The following is a 14,379-nucleotide window of genomic DNA, read 5'->3' on the forward strand; positions in this document are numbered from 1 at the left end:
TAAAGGGACATAGTCTGAGGCTGCTCAAGAGAAGGAGGACTGTCTGTTCAACAGGTGTTATGGGTCAAACCAAAAAGAGATTGCTAAATCTTTTGAGTGTTGCCACATGGGGGTATATTACATGCTATACAGTTATTATCCTTCAGCAGAAGTTGTGCGGCGGAGCACAGCTGCAGACGATTAAAGTCACCACTGCCAGCATCTGACAGCAGAATGTCAGTGTCAAAATTCAATTTGAATTGATTAAATAAGGGATGGCAACACTTTTTGTTTTATGGATGGCAGCACTTCAGTCGCTTTAGATGCTCTGCTTTCAGAAATAAAATTCTTTCCCTCCCTGCTATGTTTGTTGGGGTGTTTTCAGTTGGATCGCAGTCATTTCTCCAGTCAATCAATTAAGCCAGGATTTGCCACTGTGTCTAAGAGTCAGCCACAAAAGGGCTGGTATGGTTCCCTGGTGCTTGGCCAAGAGGCTTCAGTGGGAGCAAGACATCAGGCAGCTTAATCTGACTTCCTCCACTGGCACAAGGTTTAATGGATGTTAGGGCAGCAGAGAAATCATGTTCTGTGGTGTTCAGCTCCCGCTCTCTCCGTGGCCCCGTACGCGCCGCCTTTCTCCCCGTGCCAAGAACACAGGGGCGGCTGACAGCAGAGCCAGCCGAGCTACCTGTGCCAGCAAGCTGCTCTATGCGGGGCGATCGCTGCGGCCTTCTGAAGCCTACGTTGTGCTCCATAAATATATTTATCTCCATAGGCCCTGTAGTGCTACACTGCCTGAGTAACTTGACTCGTTGAGTAGTCTCCCCTAAGTTAAATGGCAGTAAGTTACTCAGAGATACAAGATTTTACAGGATTAGGCCTTCAATGCTGACTCCAGGCCAGATCTGCAGCAGGTATAAATCACTGCAGGTAATTTTCACCAGCTGAAATTCTGGCCCCAAGCCCATGAGTCATGTTGTTATTTTTTCACATTGTAAATTCTTGCTGTTTCTTATTTATATTGCTTTAGCACTTTGGGGCGCTTGTTGGGGGCCAGAACCCCATCGTGCTTGTCACCCTTCAAACAGAGATGCCAAAGATCCTTCTTGCTCCAGAGTGTTTGCAGTTTAAACAATATGCAAACCTCCGTACAGTCATTCAGCTTTCTCTAAGTGCGTTATTACAATCAAGTTTTTCTATTACCCTGCTGGTAAAGCAAAAGAACACAAATTCTGTGCCTGGGGTTCATATTTTTAAGTAAAAAAAATTACATTCTGCTGTATATTATGTCTAAGTGGCATTTTAAGCCTGGAATTCGTTGGAGCCAGCAGCAGTGTGGGACATGGTCTTCAGTAATTGAAGTGAGAGCTCCGCGGTCTCTTCTCCAATGTGATACCTGATTTGAGACATATCAAAAAGAGAATTTGCACCAAAGTTGAACCTGAAGTGAGGAGAATCTTAACAGTGGCTGAATATCTCATCTCTTTTGTGTAGTGTTGTATTTAATTATTGCTATATTACTTCATTTCTGTTTTGGTGTATCTTCCATCTCCGTAGAGCTCTGGTTAGCATCTCTGAAATTATTGCTATTGCCTTTAATTACTCTGGAAGGGGTTTAAAAGTAGTAAGCCTACAACTTTTTAGCGCTGAAGTAATGCTAGAAAATTCCTCTTCATTACGGTCCTACCTGACTGCTTAGAAGAATAACGTAGCGGCGTACAGGGCTCCAATTTACTGTGCGATGACCTCAACAGAGGCCAGAAAAATATCATAGGGTGAATGTGGTTTATTGGTGTATCATACTGTCAAGCTCTTCTTTCCTTCCATGATCCCTTTCACTCAGGGTTTTTTTTGGCTAGTTTACTGTGTGCCCTATTTCTATGGCAGGATGAGCCTTACCCTCAGGCAGGCCTTACTGGACTAGTTTGTCATCAGATTGTGTAGGCATTGAAGCACAAATTAAAAAGAAAGAAATGGTTCTTGGCTATTTTTTTCTAGATACTACCATAACCATTTACAAGGAGTGTTTCTAAATAATTCTTACTCTGCCCTAATCACTTATTCATTGCTTTTTGGCAAAGCCCTTGAAAGAGGCTTGGTGAAGGCTCTGAAGAAGCTGGATGACTATCTGAGAACCCCTCTGCCGGAGGAGATTGATGCAGACAGCACTGAAGAGGAGAAAGTGTCTAAACGCAAGTTTCTGGATGGAGATGACCTGACTCTTGCTGACTGCAACCTTTTGCCCAAACTCCATGTTGTCAAGGTAAAAGATGTCGTGCGATGGTCAAAGAAGACTTATAGAATCACCAAATGGTTTAAGTTGGAAGGGACCTTAAAGATCATCTAGTTCCAACCCCGTGCCATGAGCACGGACACCTCCCACTAGATCAGGATGCTCAAAGAGACCAGGTTGCTCAAATCAGACAATGAAGTGTCCTGCTCTGAGAGCCGTGAGCTAGAGCCAACATGTATTTCAGCAGAGGCATCTTAAGTCCTAGAAGAGCAGAGTTTGAAACACACTTGCTCTTCGGTATTCCTATAGTTTGACTTAAACAACTTTGTATTTAGTACATGGGCAAATTATCCCATCTCTAATTAGTGGCAAAGACAATATTAGGATCTAGGTATCACAATCTCTTTATTTTTACCCTGCTGCAAGTGGCAGTGTATTTCATTTTAATTTGTTCCCATTATTCTTAAGAGAGATGTCAAAACTTTATTCAGTTCCCACTCATTTGTAACTTAAGAGCAACAGTCCATCTTTTTGGGGAATATTTGTTCCAGCTGGTATTTCACACAGAGAAGTTAACAAATCAAAGTCACTGCCGAGGTCCAGGATTTAAGGTGTACAATGGTCGCTGGTATAGTGCAAATGGTGTACATCATCTTGACTTCTTAATGTTGCATTTATTTAATTTATCAGGTTACATGTTTCTTTAGAATAAAGCAAGTACCTGGCAGACCTTGGCAGGCAAGAAGGCCAGGAATTAGGGCCAAGTCATGCATCTAATTTGGTTCTGTGAGCCAAAACATAGACTGAACCTGGAAGCTGACTGCACACATGCAAAAAATAGAAAAAAAAAATAATAAAAAAGTGCATATGTCACCAGGTAAGAAATGTGATAATATCCTCACAGTTCTAGCTCTTTTTTTGGCTCATCTTCATTGGTGACGTTGGAGTCAGACAATGCAGAATGAATGTGTGGCCCCTTACTGGTTCCTGTCTCCCTGTATGAAATGAAAGATGTCAGAAGAGAATTAAAATCTTTCTCAGACAATCATAGCCATAGGATATTGCCTGAAAAGCATTTTACAGATGCAAGAAAGGGGTAAATTATTAAGACTTTTTCATTTGATGGAAGATGTGTGCTGGAAATTGTGAAAATCTTGACTTAAGTTGCCCAGCAGGTTTTATCTTCCCCATGTGTGTGTGAAGCATCACTGAAGGCAAGAATGCTTAATTAAATGCAGTTTAGGACAGGATTTGGACTTGCATATACCAAGTGGATCCTGGTAATAAAAACAAATCACAGTCATTTCTGAGAACATGACTGTCCTAAGAAATCTGAGATGGAAAACGGCTCGCCCATGTGCTTTGAAAATAAAGGGGAACTCTGTGGCACATATGTATGTAATTTATGCCCAGGAACAATTTTATACTGTCAGAAAAATTAGAGATTGGAAGCACCCATTAAATCAGCTAATCCGTCCCTTCCTATCAGCTAGTTCATTCTGTCACCACAGGATTATTCTGTATGGTATATTCTTACAGGAAAACTGAAATATCCCAATCCAGCAAGCTACTTAACCAGCCACCTAGCTTTAAGCACAGATTAGTCCTATTGACTTCAATGGGACTATACAGGTGCTTAAAATTAAGTGTGCACTTAACTGTTTTCCTGAATAAGGGCCTAAGTGTTTTTAGAAAACGAAAATTTCCCTTGATAGACAATTTCCTAGCCTAACAAGTCTTGAAATAACCATTTTCTCCCCCAGTTTATCCTAATACTCCTGTTTCTAATGTCTGCTAAATCATCTTGGTTTCTCAGTCACGGTCCCCATACCGCCCTGAATTTTGCCTTTGCGTGAATACAGATACAGCCTTCCAACAGCTGTGGGTGGTTATATCCTCTGACACCATTGGCCAGGGAAAATGTCTTACATATATTAAGAACAGAAATACAGTATATAAAATATATAACATAATGGTAAATATAAATATTATAAGTAATATGAAAATACGTTTTATGTAATTGTTACTAATGCCTTTCTCTTAAATCTGTCTTGCTTTTTATGATTCAGCTAATCAGCTCTTCCTTAGGTGGCATCTCAGCTTTAAATGGGGTACTTAAGACTGGTAAAACCCACCGAAAAATAATATGGTAAAATTAATGAACTTCATGTACCAGAAAAGTCATAATTTGGTGACAGTAGCCAGGCCATTGATTCAGAGTGTCCTTAGGCCAAGTAGCATCCTTGCAAGATAGGGGACAACCAGCAGTCACTTTTCAGGCTTTTCTATTCTAAGTCCCTGAGTGTCCAAACATTTCTCTCCTCCGCTATTAATTATATGACAAGAACATGTAAGAAGCTCTCTAAAAAGGAATGTGGAACGATATATCACCAGCGAGATTTTTCCCTCTTTTATCTTTGGTTTAGATCGTGGCAAAGAAATACCGCAACTTTGAGTTCCCGACAGAGATGACGGGGCTGTGGCGGTACCTGAAGAACGCGTATGCCAGGGATGAATTCACCAACACCTGTGCGGCAGACAAAGAAATTGAGCAAGCCTACGCGGACGTGGCCAAGCGGCTCAGCAAGTCCTAACTGACCTCAGCAGCGGCTCAGTATCCCCTTTTGCAGACTCTTCTCCCTGTTGCCTTAAGACATACTTTGTCATTACGCTATCTGGTTGGCATCCCTATGACTTCACCTTTTCAAGTGTATCGGTCAGGGACAAATCTGCTTCTCCCTGGAGAAAAGAGAAGGCAGCTCCGGTGTGGGGGATGGAGACCCTTTGAAATCCGAACGTAAGATCTGGCTCAACTAGTATCATTCGCAATCAGTATTGGAAATGAATCCACTTCACTAATTTCTTGTTTCATGTTCGGGGTATATCGCCACCTGTATTCTTTGCAGTTTTAAAAATAGAAACCTAGTTGAAATTTCAAGTAAGAGAGTTGGGAACACCCAGACCTGAGTCTTCTGTAGGTTATTTCAAGGACGCTTTTTCCCCCGGTGCTGTTGAGATCCTTGAGGCAGAGCAAAATATGTGAGAGAGAGAGGGGAAAAAAAGGAGTTTGACCCAAAAGGAGAAATGCTTTTAGCAGTTATATTTTAAAAAAACTCTCTGAATGCATATTCTGTCTTAGCAGGCCCAAGAGTTTATAGGGTATTTATTTTTAACTTGGCGCAAGAGGGGGAAGCCTGAGTGAATATGTCAGACTTGCAGATGCTACTTTGCATAAAATTTGCATGATGCTGTTGGATACGAATGTTTAAAGTGCAAGAGAGTGAATGAGCAATTGAGCAGGCAGCCCTTGGAAGAGTGCTAAAGAGTGCTAGTGCTAAAATGGCCAGTGGGTCCGCGGGTTGGTAGAGACACACAGGCGTAGCAATAACGGGGGGCAGCACATTGACTCCGGTGACGAGAGAAGGAACTGGCACAGCCAACCAAACCGCATCGGATATTGTTGTCTTGACTGTGGGGTTGCCAGTTCCTTTACATTTGCTATCTCGGGAAACTGGGCTAGGCAGGAGAAAGCTGTCGCTGCGCACGAATTCCAGGCAGGGGAAGCGCTTTCTTCACGTTGGGCTCCAGGTGGGTCGCTTTCAAGCCCTCATCGTCTCACCCCAGGAGAAGTTTGCTCTGAGAGCCTCAAAGAGGGAAGGTTAAAACGGAGAGAGGCACATTTCCATCCAGAAATTTGGCAAATATGCTAGCAGAAATCCACGCATGATGCCTTAGTCCCGCTCATCCAGGGTTTACCGATCCAGGTTACGTGATTCTGAATTAGGATTGTTTTCTAAAACTGATTATTTTGGTCTGTCTGTAGCATCTGCCTGCCACAGTCTGCTTTATGCTAGTGATTATTTGCACGTTACAGTAGCAAAGTCAGAATGACAGCTTTTTTGCATGAAAATCACATGCCCCGATATGTACAACAGCGCACATGGCTCTTGATTTTCACTTTGGGGGGGGGGGGGTGTGGGGATTTATTCTTGTTTTCAAAGATAAAATAAAGCTGAGCTGTAACCCGATGTGGCTCCCCTTCTGACCAGAGCGGCTAGAGCTGCACTGATTCGAGGGGAACCCCAAGCTGCTGAGCTGTGACCGAGGGGACCCTCGTGGCAGGCTCGTTTGCAGCCAGAGAGCTGGAGAACTGGAGACCACATCAACAGCCGGCCTCTGCCGTGTGATGCCGATGACAATCTGAAGCCATCTTGTTGCTTTGGTGGGGTTATTCCGCTTTTCACACTAACGCAGCTGGGAGCAGAACGTTGCTCGTCGACTGTGAAGACGGTTTGTGGTGGGCTATTGTTTTGCATGCAATGGTCAATTTGTTCTGAACTTTCCCAAACCTTGGAAGGAAATCCGTGAACTCCCAAGCCTTCCCCTAGAACGGGCTATTTTAACAATGGCTAGACTGGAGGGCAGAGGCTCACACTCTTTAAAATATTGCTGAGAAATCAGCTGGCTCCGAGAACACTAATAGCAGCCAGAAAAATCTAATGAGATTAGAAGTGTCTGCGCAAGCACATGTGGCTTGTTAAAAACATTTCTTCATGACATTGGAATTATTTGTGATTATTCTTTTTTTTTTTTTTAAATTAAGACATTTATTTATTTATTTATTTTAATTGACTCGGTCCTTTCCGTCTGTCTTTCTGGTTTTGTTTTCACTCAGCGCGCTGGTCAAGATGGCTCTGTCTGTTTACGAAAGTGTTATTAGCGATGCTCTGCAAATCCGTTTCTAGTGAAAAAATCTATCTGATGAATGGTCACTGGGATTTTTTTTTTTTACTTTCAGTATGATTTGGGTGGGAGCACGCCAATCAACAGAATCTACATTTTCTCAGTTGCCTTTTTCCAGATTTGTACCTCAATTAGTGGCTTTGCTTCGTCACAGCCGCAGTGAATCTTTGAATAAAGACGCAGGGGCAGATGCAGATTCTTGCTCTGTGCTCCTTGTGTTTAGCTCCTCAAAGAAGATTGTCCAAACGTTCAGCAGATCTCAGGCAGGGTGAGTGAAAACCAGTTCAGGGTCTGTCCTGGTTTCTTCTGTCGCTGTGAATCTTCACCAATTTGCTGGATCCCGTGGTTCTGAAATGTTCTCGTATGTCTTACTTCAGTTTTGCTAGAAGAGGGCCAAAACACAGCTGATCTCAGCGCCTTCAAAGTGCATCTGTTTTTAAAAAATGATGTTTAAAAATGGTTGGGCTTATACCAAAAAGAAAACGAGCTTTTTGCGAGATAATTTGCCTGTTTTTAGAGTGTTTTTAGGATTTCGTTAGAAAACCTGAAAATCCCCAAGTTACCTTACTTTTAATTAATAATAAAAAAAACCCCTTAAATATCTTCATTTTTCTGATAATGCCTCCAAAAAATCTAGATGCAATGTATTGATGGATATGAGAAAGATGATGTGGAAAATTAAATAGTTTTCAGTTATCGTGCCTGTTCTGTGTGAATTCAAATCTCGCTCTGCATCCCAACTTGGCGTCTTACTCATAGCCCTATTATAGGCTGATCCAAGATTATGGACAGGTTCAGGCATTCCCTGACCTTTGTTTGGGTTTGAAATCCAAGCTCGTGTTTTCAGCTCTGTAACTTTCGCTCACCTTTGTGCTTTTTGGCTTTAGCCGTAGTCAGAAGCAGGAAATACTGGAAATCCTACGTAGAAAAGTGTTTTGCTAAGATTTTGAGCTCAGTTCTCCAGACTCAGGATCCATCACCAGTGAGATTTTGAAGGGCTCCAGACTCCTTTAGGCAGGGTATTTTTGGTGACCTTCCATTGTATTTAGAATTATAAGTAATAAATATTAATCATACAGGATTGTATATCTCCATTGGCAAGGCAGCATTTCTGAAAAAAATCTAAGTGACAAGACAGACATTGCAGATTTACAATAACTTTGTTCATAAATTTTTTGCAAGATGTAAAGAAAGACGTAGTGCAGAGGGGGAAGAAGCCAACAATGTGGATTTAATCATCTACATTTCAGAAATGCAGACCAAATGTCTGTAAAGATGTCCATTTCATCCAAACATTTCTTAGATATTTATTTCAAAGCTCCCTGTTTGGTCAATCCAACACTCCATTCATATTGGAGCTAATATTGATTTTTCTTCTATTAGCAGTGGTATGGGAGTGCTAGAGGATCCCAAATATTCGTTTCTCTTATTTTCTCTTAGACTATTTGAATTGCCAAGAGGTCATCTTGCTGTACAGGTAGGACTAAGGAAGTGTCTGTTTGAAGACTATTTAAAAGAGAGCTTCTAACGAACATTAATTTTTTTTTTTTTCCCAATAAAAAGAATCATGTAGTGATAGTGAACTTTATCAGGACTAGTGCGGAATAGAGAGCTACAGGTTACCAGCTCTTCCATATTTGCATCAGCTGAAAAGCCCCTGCCACAGAGGAATGACAGCCGATATCACAGAGAAACCAGACGTCTTTGTTTCCTACGGGAAATCTCGGCTGAATTGCACATAGCGTTTATTTTGAATATGTTTTTATTTTATTTGAACCCCTAGCCACCTTGCCTCCTCTCCCGCCCCTGCTCCAAGTCGCCTCCAAGTTAGCCGTACCCGTTCTGCCGTTTCCTCGGCGCTAAGTAGCAGGGTGCTCGTGGATGGGCGCACGGGGAAGCGTGTTGTAGCGTAACCCATCCGTCTGGTGGGGTGGAGCTAAGAAGGCCCCCTGTCTGCATCGACTGACTTCGGCTAATTAGCCGAGGTTAAAGTATTGCAAAAATTTAGGCAGTGGAAATCCCACTTACGCAAAGCCCCGGAAACACATGGAAACATTCACTTTCTAAAATAAGTTGTTGTTTTAAAGAAAAAAGTAGCCCCGACGTCGTGTGTCCTCCTTCATGTGTATTCTTTTAAGCATCAGGAAGTTTGCATTTGTTTATTGTTCTGGTAGATGTACTCATTCTGCTTGGATTGCTTTTGATATTAAGAAACATATTTCCAGTCAGATTGCGCCTTTCTGCTGCATCTTTCATCTCTTCATTAATTTTGATGTCTGCAATGACCAGCAGTTCCAGAGGAGGCGGGAAAGCTGCGAGGCTCGTACTTGTTGAGAAGTTGAAGGAGGTAATGATTTTTTTGGAGAAAACAGTATTAAAAGCATTTTTTTTTAAAAAAACGTGTCTTTTCATCTGGGATGCTTTAACCAAGAGTGATAGACTGTTTAGTCTGGACTGTGATTTTCAGCCCAGACCTGAGCAAGCCACCACGCGTAAGGCGGCTCTGCCTAGGGATTTCCCCAGGAATACGTAGAGGTGTTCCCTCTGAGACACAGAATTTCCCATTTCCATGGTCAGAAGGGATCCGCTGGGTTGTATTGGCTCTGAACTATGCGAGCCCAGTAGCTCAGCCCTAGGCAGTGAAAATAGGGGTCATGTTCCCTTCTCTGCCCTTCTAGTCACGTGCAGGGAAAACAGAAAGCATTCCTCTGTTTTGTTTCCTTGCCTCACATCCCAAACAACACTCCGGCCCTAGGAAAGCACAGAAACCCCGTCCAATGCTAGTTTTCAAAGCTTGATCGGTCTGTGCTTTAATGTTTGACCTAAAGGTCTGAAGAGCCCCGTGTACCTCCTCGGGCACTCACCATGCAGCGTTACGGGATCTCAGAGACCGCGGCAATCACGTTATTCCCCTGTTGCCTCAAATCATTCCCCTTTCACCATTTATTGGAGAGCTGCTAAAGCTGCAAATCCTCCCGAGGCTGCTCTTGAATGTGGTGTGTTTTGAGCCGTGCTCATCAGCTAACCGGCTCTGAAGGATGCCATTGTCGCAGCTCAGCGGGTCGTGCCTCCGCTGCCAAAGGGACGACCCAGCGCCCGTCGCAGTGGCAGCGCCGGGGTGGGAAAGGCTGAAGCTGCTCAGCCGGCGATGGTGCAACCACGATGAAAGGTTTCAGTGCCACCTTTTCTGCAGCCCGTCTCTCTAGCTGAAGTGTGTTAGCAGCTCAGCTGGGGCCGTGATCCAGCGCTAATGAGCGTTTCTAGCTTGCAGCATGCGAATAGAGACTACTCATGTGTTTAATGTTAAACATGTGCTCGCCTGCTTGCCTGGATAGGGGCCTAAAAGTCATGACAGAAAAGCCTATATTAATGAAGAGTATTATTATTCTCTTTCCTTTGAAATCTGGTGGCAGAATTCCCAGTGGGGGAATTCCCAATAGGAATTCCCAGTAGAGCCCAAGGCTGCATAAGCACGAAGACGTTTCAGGCGTGAAGATGTCCTGAGAGAACAGAAAACGCTCGAGGAGAAAAGGAAGCAGCGGTTGATATATAGGGTCTTATTACAGAAGGAGGACACCAGTTCTGTCCCGGTGGCAACTGGAGGGACACCACCAGTGCTGCCGGGCTCCGTCCTGGTTTATCACGGGGAGGTTCAGAGCTGGGACCAGGCCACGCTGGCAGTGTAATGCCAAGGCATGTTCTGCTCTACCTCCAGCCGCACTCCCTATGGTGGTATCCTGCAGTACAGCGATGCCTCCATTGCGTCTGCCTCACTCTTATTATGAAGTGGCTTGTCTGAAGAAAACGAAGAAGGGTGGGGGAATTTTTATTATTATTTTTTTTTTTATATATGTATACATGGAGTAAAACCCATCCAACTATGCTTTAGTGGTTCTCAACATGATACTGTCAATTCTCACCACAGGGTGGAATTTGTTGGTGGAAATTAAATTAAATTAAATTAAACCAGAAAAGCTTGTCTGTTGCTAATGGGTACTACTGGGAGCCCTAAAAGCAGTTTGCAGTGTAGAACCATAGTAGGAGTGAACATCCCTTAATTCCCAGCATCACTTGGGTTGCACAGGGTCATTTCAGCCTATTCTGCTGCACTGCTGAGCAGTTGCTCTTTCCCTGTCTCCCTAGGTCTATAAACTCTGAAGAATTTGGGAAATGGCTACAGGCACCACATTAATCTTTTTCACTTCCCCCCCCCCCCCCCTTCATTAAACTAACTACTTTAGTTTGGAAGTAAGCAATAAGTAAATAGAATTTGCAAACAGCAGATTTCTCTACTTCTTCATTAAGGAAGTTTTTAAGAGCTTTCAGGAAATGAGACGTTATCCCCAGCTTTGGGAATAAACTATAGTATAAAATATATATATATAAGTGTGATTTTAAGCAAGAAGACTACAGTTTGTTTTAAGGAGCGTGCTTAGGACTAAACAAACAGGGTACTCCAGAAATTGCAATAGGGATTTAAGATTAAGTTCCAATCTCTGTTTTGTTTTGTTTGGGTTTTTTTAATTACTGATTGTATAGCATAGAAACTATATATATATATATTCACTTTATTTAACTGCATTATTTAATTCCATAATGCTGTAAAGCATGTTGGGGTGGAAGGTGGCGTAAAGAAGAAAACTTTTCCTCTTGAAACGGCATTATTGTTTCTGTACCTTTGATTTTGTTCCCACTGGAATAAACAAGAGCCGCACCGTTTTGTTGCGTAGAAGCAGGATCTCAACTTCACAGGCCCAGATAGTTTGGCAGTCTCTTTGGAGGATGGGCTAATTTGCTGTTTAGCAATCCGACTCTTGCAATGGGCATTTCGGAAGGCATCCAGGACCGTCGTCGCCGGGTGAAGGGATAGCGTCGCTTGCGAAGGACCACAGCGAATCCCCTGCTGTTGTACAATGAGATTAAGCCATCATGGGATGCGGACTGGCTAACCCCGAAACAGACACATTTGCCTGCAGCGCAGCCGCTAAATTGGTCTGACATCAGGAACCGCAGCGTAAGAGCTTGGCCTCAGAAGTGAGCCAAAGCAGCAGCATCTTTGTCACCAGTCATTTTCTATTTATAACGACACAGATCTATTTTATAATCACGGCGAGGCACAACAGGAGTGGGCTTTGTTCTGCCTAAATCGCGTTTCTCGTGCGGGTGCATTTAAACACAGCCCTTGGCCCCTCGCCGCACACCACACACACCCAAGGCCGGCAATTCTGGCACAACAATGCACACCCTGTCGTGCTTGAATGCTCAAAGGCTCCTGCGCTGAAGCAATAAACTCCTGCTAAATGGCTTAAAAATGTTGCCTTAAGTGTGCTGAGCTGCCACCCTGCCTCACTTCTCGTTTCCAATGCCATTTTTGCGTCTACGCCTGGGGTTTCAAATAAACCAGGAGTATATTGCATTGTTTAGTGCTGGAAATTACTGGGCATAATTAACCACAATAAATTGGGGTGAAAAACCCCAAACTCCCACCCAACCTTCTTTCCTAGCGCAAAACTGACTGCTCGTGCACATGACTGCGTTTTCAGAGGCTGCGAATCCGTTCCCAACAGCTGCTTGGTTTGGTGTCCGGAGAACGGGTCCTCGCCTGTGCAAATCCTCACAGCTATTATGGTAACCCCCTTTTTTTTTTCTTTAAGAAAAAAAAAAAATAATTGAAGGGTCCCGCTCTGTATCGCCTAGAAATTTGTGATCTAGCAATCGCCAGATTTATTTTTGTAGCCTGACTGTTTTCAGTTCTAAAGCCTGAAGATCAAAACCAAGTTGCAGACTGAGATTTGGGGGTGAATGGAAATGCTTTTGTTTCCTAAAAACCCTCTGCTTTTCAAATCCTAACTCATCTGGGGCACAGTCCTGGTTACTTTGAGGGGAGTCTGAGGTTGAAAGATGGAAGGGGAGCGCGCTGCACGTGCTGCTGTCCTTCCACCGAGAGAGGGTAGTGGGAACCGATCAGGAAGCCCAAAGAGGTATATGGACATGTTTTCCATCTTCAGTGTGAAAGAAACCTGTACGGAGACCTGAATGGCCCTGCGCTTACCTCCACTCGCTTAAAACTTGCAATGACATTAAAAAGCAAAATTTGGGATGCGAACAATGACATGACAATCAGGCACGGTACCTCTTCAGGGCATTACGCAGGCAAAAAATAACTCATTTGAAAGGACGCTCAAATTTTTAGGTTGCTGGCCCAGACCCGAGTTCAGGACTGGATTTTCTCCTCCAGTATGTCATTAAGCTCGGAAACACCTAATGGCTGTTGGGCTTGTCACCACCTGATCTGCTGGGGCAGAAGCAAAATCAGGAACTCATAAGGAGAGAGCAGGACTGATCTTTAAACACAGACCTGGCAAGCTTCAAAGAAAAGTCATTTGTTTGTAAACAACTATTTTATAGTAGTTGACAGTGAAAGGTAACTGCGCATCTCGGGGTCTCCATCAGATAAGAAAGAAAGACAGGATAAATCCCTTCGCATACTTGTGATTTTCAGTTGAGGCACATACTCTGTTAACTGTAACCTTTTTGGGGTAGGAACGATGTATTTCTTCTCCATATGTGCAGCTCCTACCACAACAGGAGCCTGATTAGAGCCTTTGTGTACTGCTCTAACCCTCGTAATATATAATAATAGGAATAATATAAATAAAAACTCATTGCAGTTCACCTTTAATATTATGATTTTGTGGCTATACTCTGTCAAACTGTGAATAAAATCAATGTCCTTGTTGTATTATAGGTAGCATATTTTATTACTGAAGAAAGAGTTAAATTTAATTTTTAAAAGCAAAAAAGTATCTGGTCATTGTTTGATTTTAAGCTTTTGGATAAATAAGCGAACATTTATTTCATATCCTTCAAATGAGTATGTGTTAAACGAAGAAATCCACCTTCCTGAATTGGAGCTGTTTATAATCTTATATTCCAAGAGTGATTAACATCTGATAATTGGAATAAAAGTGGTTTATTTTCTCATTAGGTTATTCCTGAACTTCTGTTTAATTTCTTATTTTCTTTTTTTTAAAACAGGCAACATTCCCCTGGCTGTAAGAAAAAACGTGCGCTCACAGCTTGAGTGCAGCTATACTCATCACTGGATCTAAAAGGTGATTTAATGGGAAAAAAGGCAAAGACAGCAAGGACAAGTAAGCTACGTCTGTGGTAGAAGAAGAAACATGGCCAGGGTATAACTCACGCACCGTCCCCCAGGCGTTGGTGCCGTATGGTTAGCGCAGCTGGCGGCACCGTGTTGGCCAGGACTAGAGAACGCTCTCCAAGGGCAGTGTCCAAGCGCAGCACGCAGGGTGTTAGAACCGGCGGGGTTATAATACGGGTCTATTAAATAATGGATGGGGTGAAATGGGGAATGATTATTCAGTATTTCTCAGGTTACGGGTTACTTGTTCCTAATGAAA

The 14,379-nt window shown here is 43.0% G+C and overlaps 1 protein-coding gene across 2 annotated transcripts in view; it reads left to right on the plus strand.

The window, feature by feature from the left end:
- The window catches only part of CLIC5 (chloride intracellular channel 5), an 85,297-nt gene extending 71,355 nt beyond the window's left edge, over positions 1 to 13,942 (plus strand). For both annotated transcript variants that reach the window (XM_054196345.1, XM_054196346.1), the window contains exons 5-6: positions 2,061 to 2,242; positions 4,639 to 13,942. In XM_054196345.1, the coding sequence (XP_054052320.1) occupies positions 2,061 to 2,242; positions 4,639 to 4,806 (350 nt within the window). In that variant the 3' untranslated portion in view covers positions 4,807 to 13,942. The remainder of the gene's footprint in view (positions 1 to 2,060; positions 2,243 to 4,638) is intronic.
- Positions 13,943 to 14,379: the final 437 nt, after the last annotated feature.

The sequence above is a fragment of the Rissa tridactyla genome, chromosome 3 (assembly GCF_028500815.1).
Source record: "Rissa tridactyla isolate bRisTri1 chromosome 3, bRisTri1.patW.cur.20221130, whole genome shotgun sequence".
In the NCBI taxonomy this organism is placed as follows: domain Eukaryota; kingdom Metazoa; phylum Chordata; class Aves; order Charadriiformes; family Laridae; genus Rissa; species Rissa tridactyla.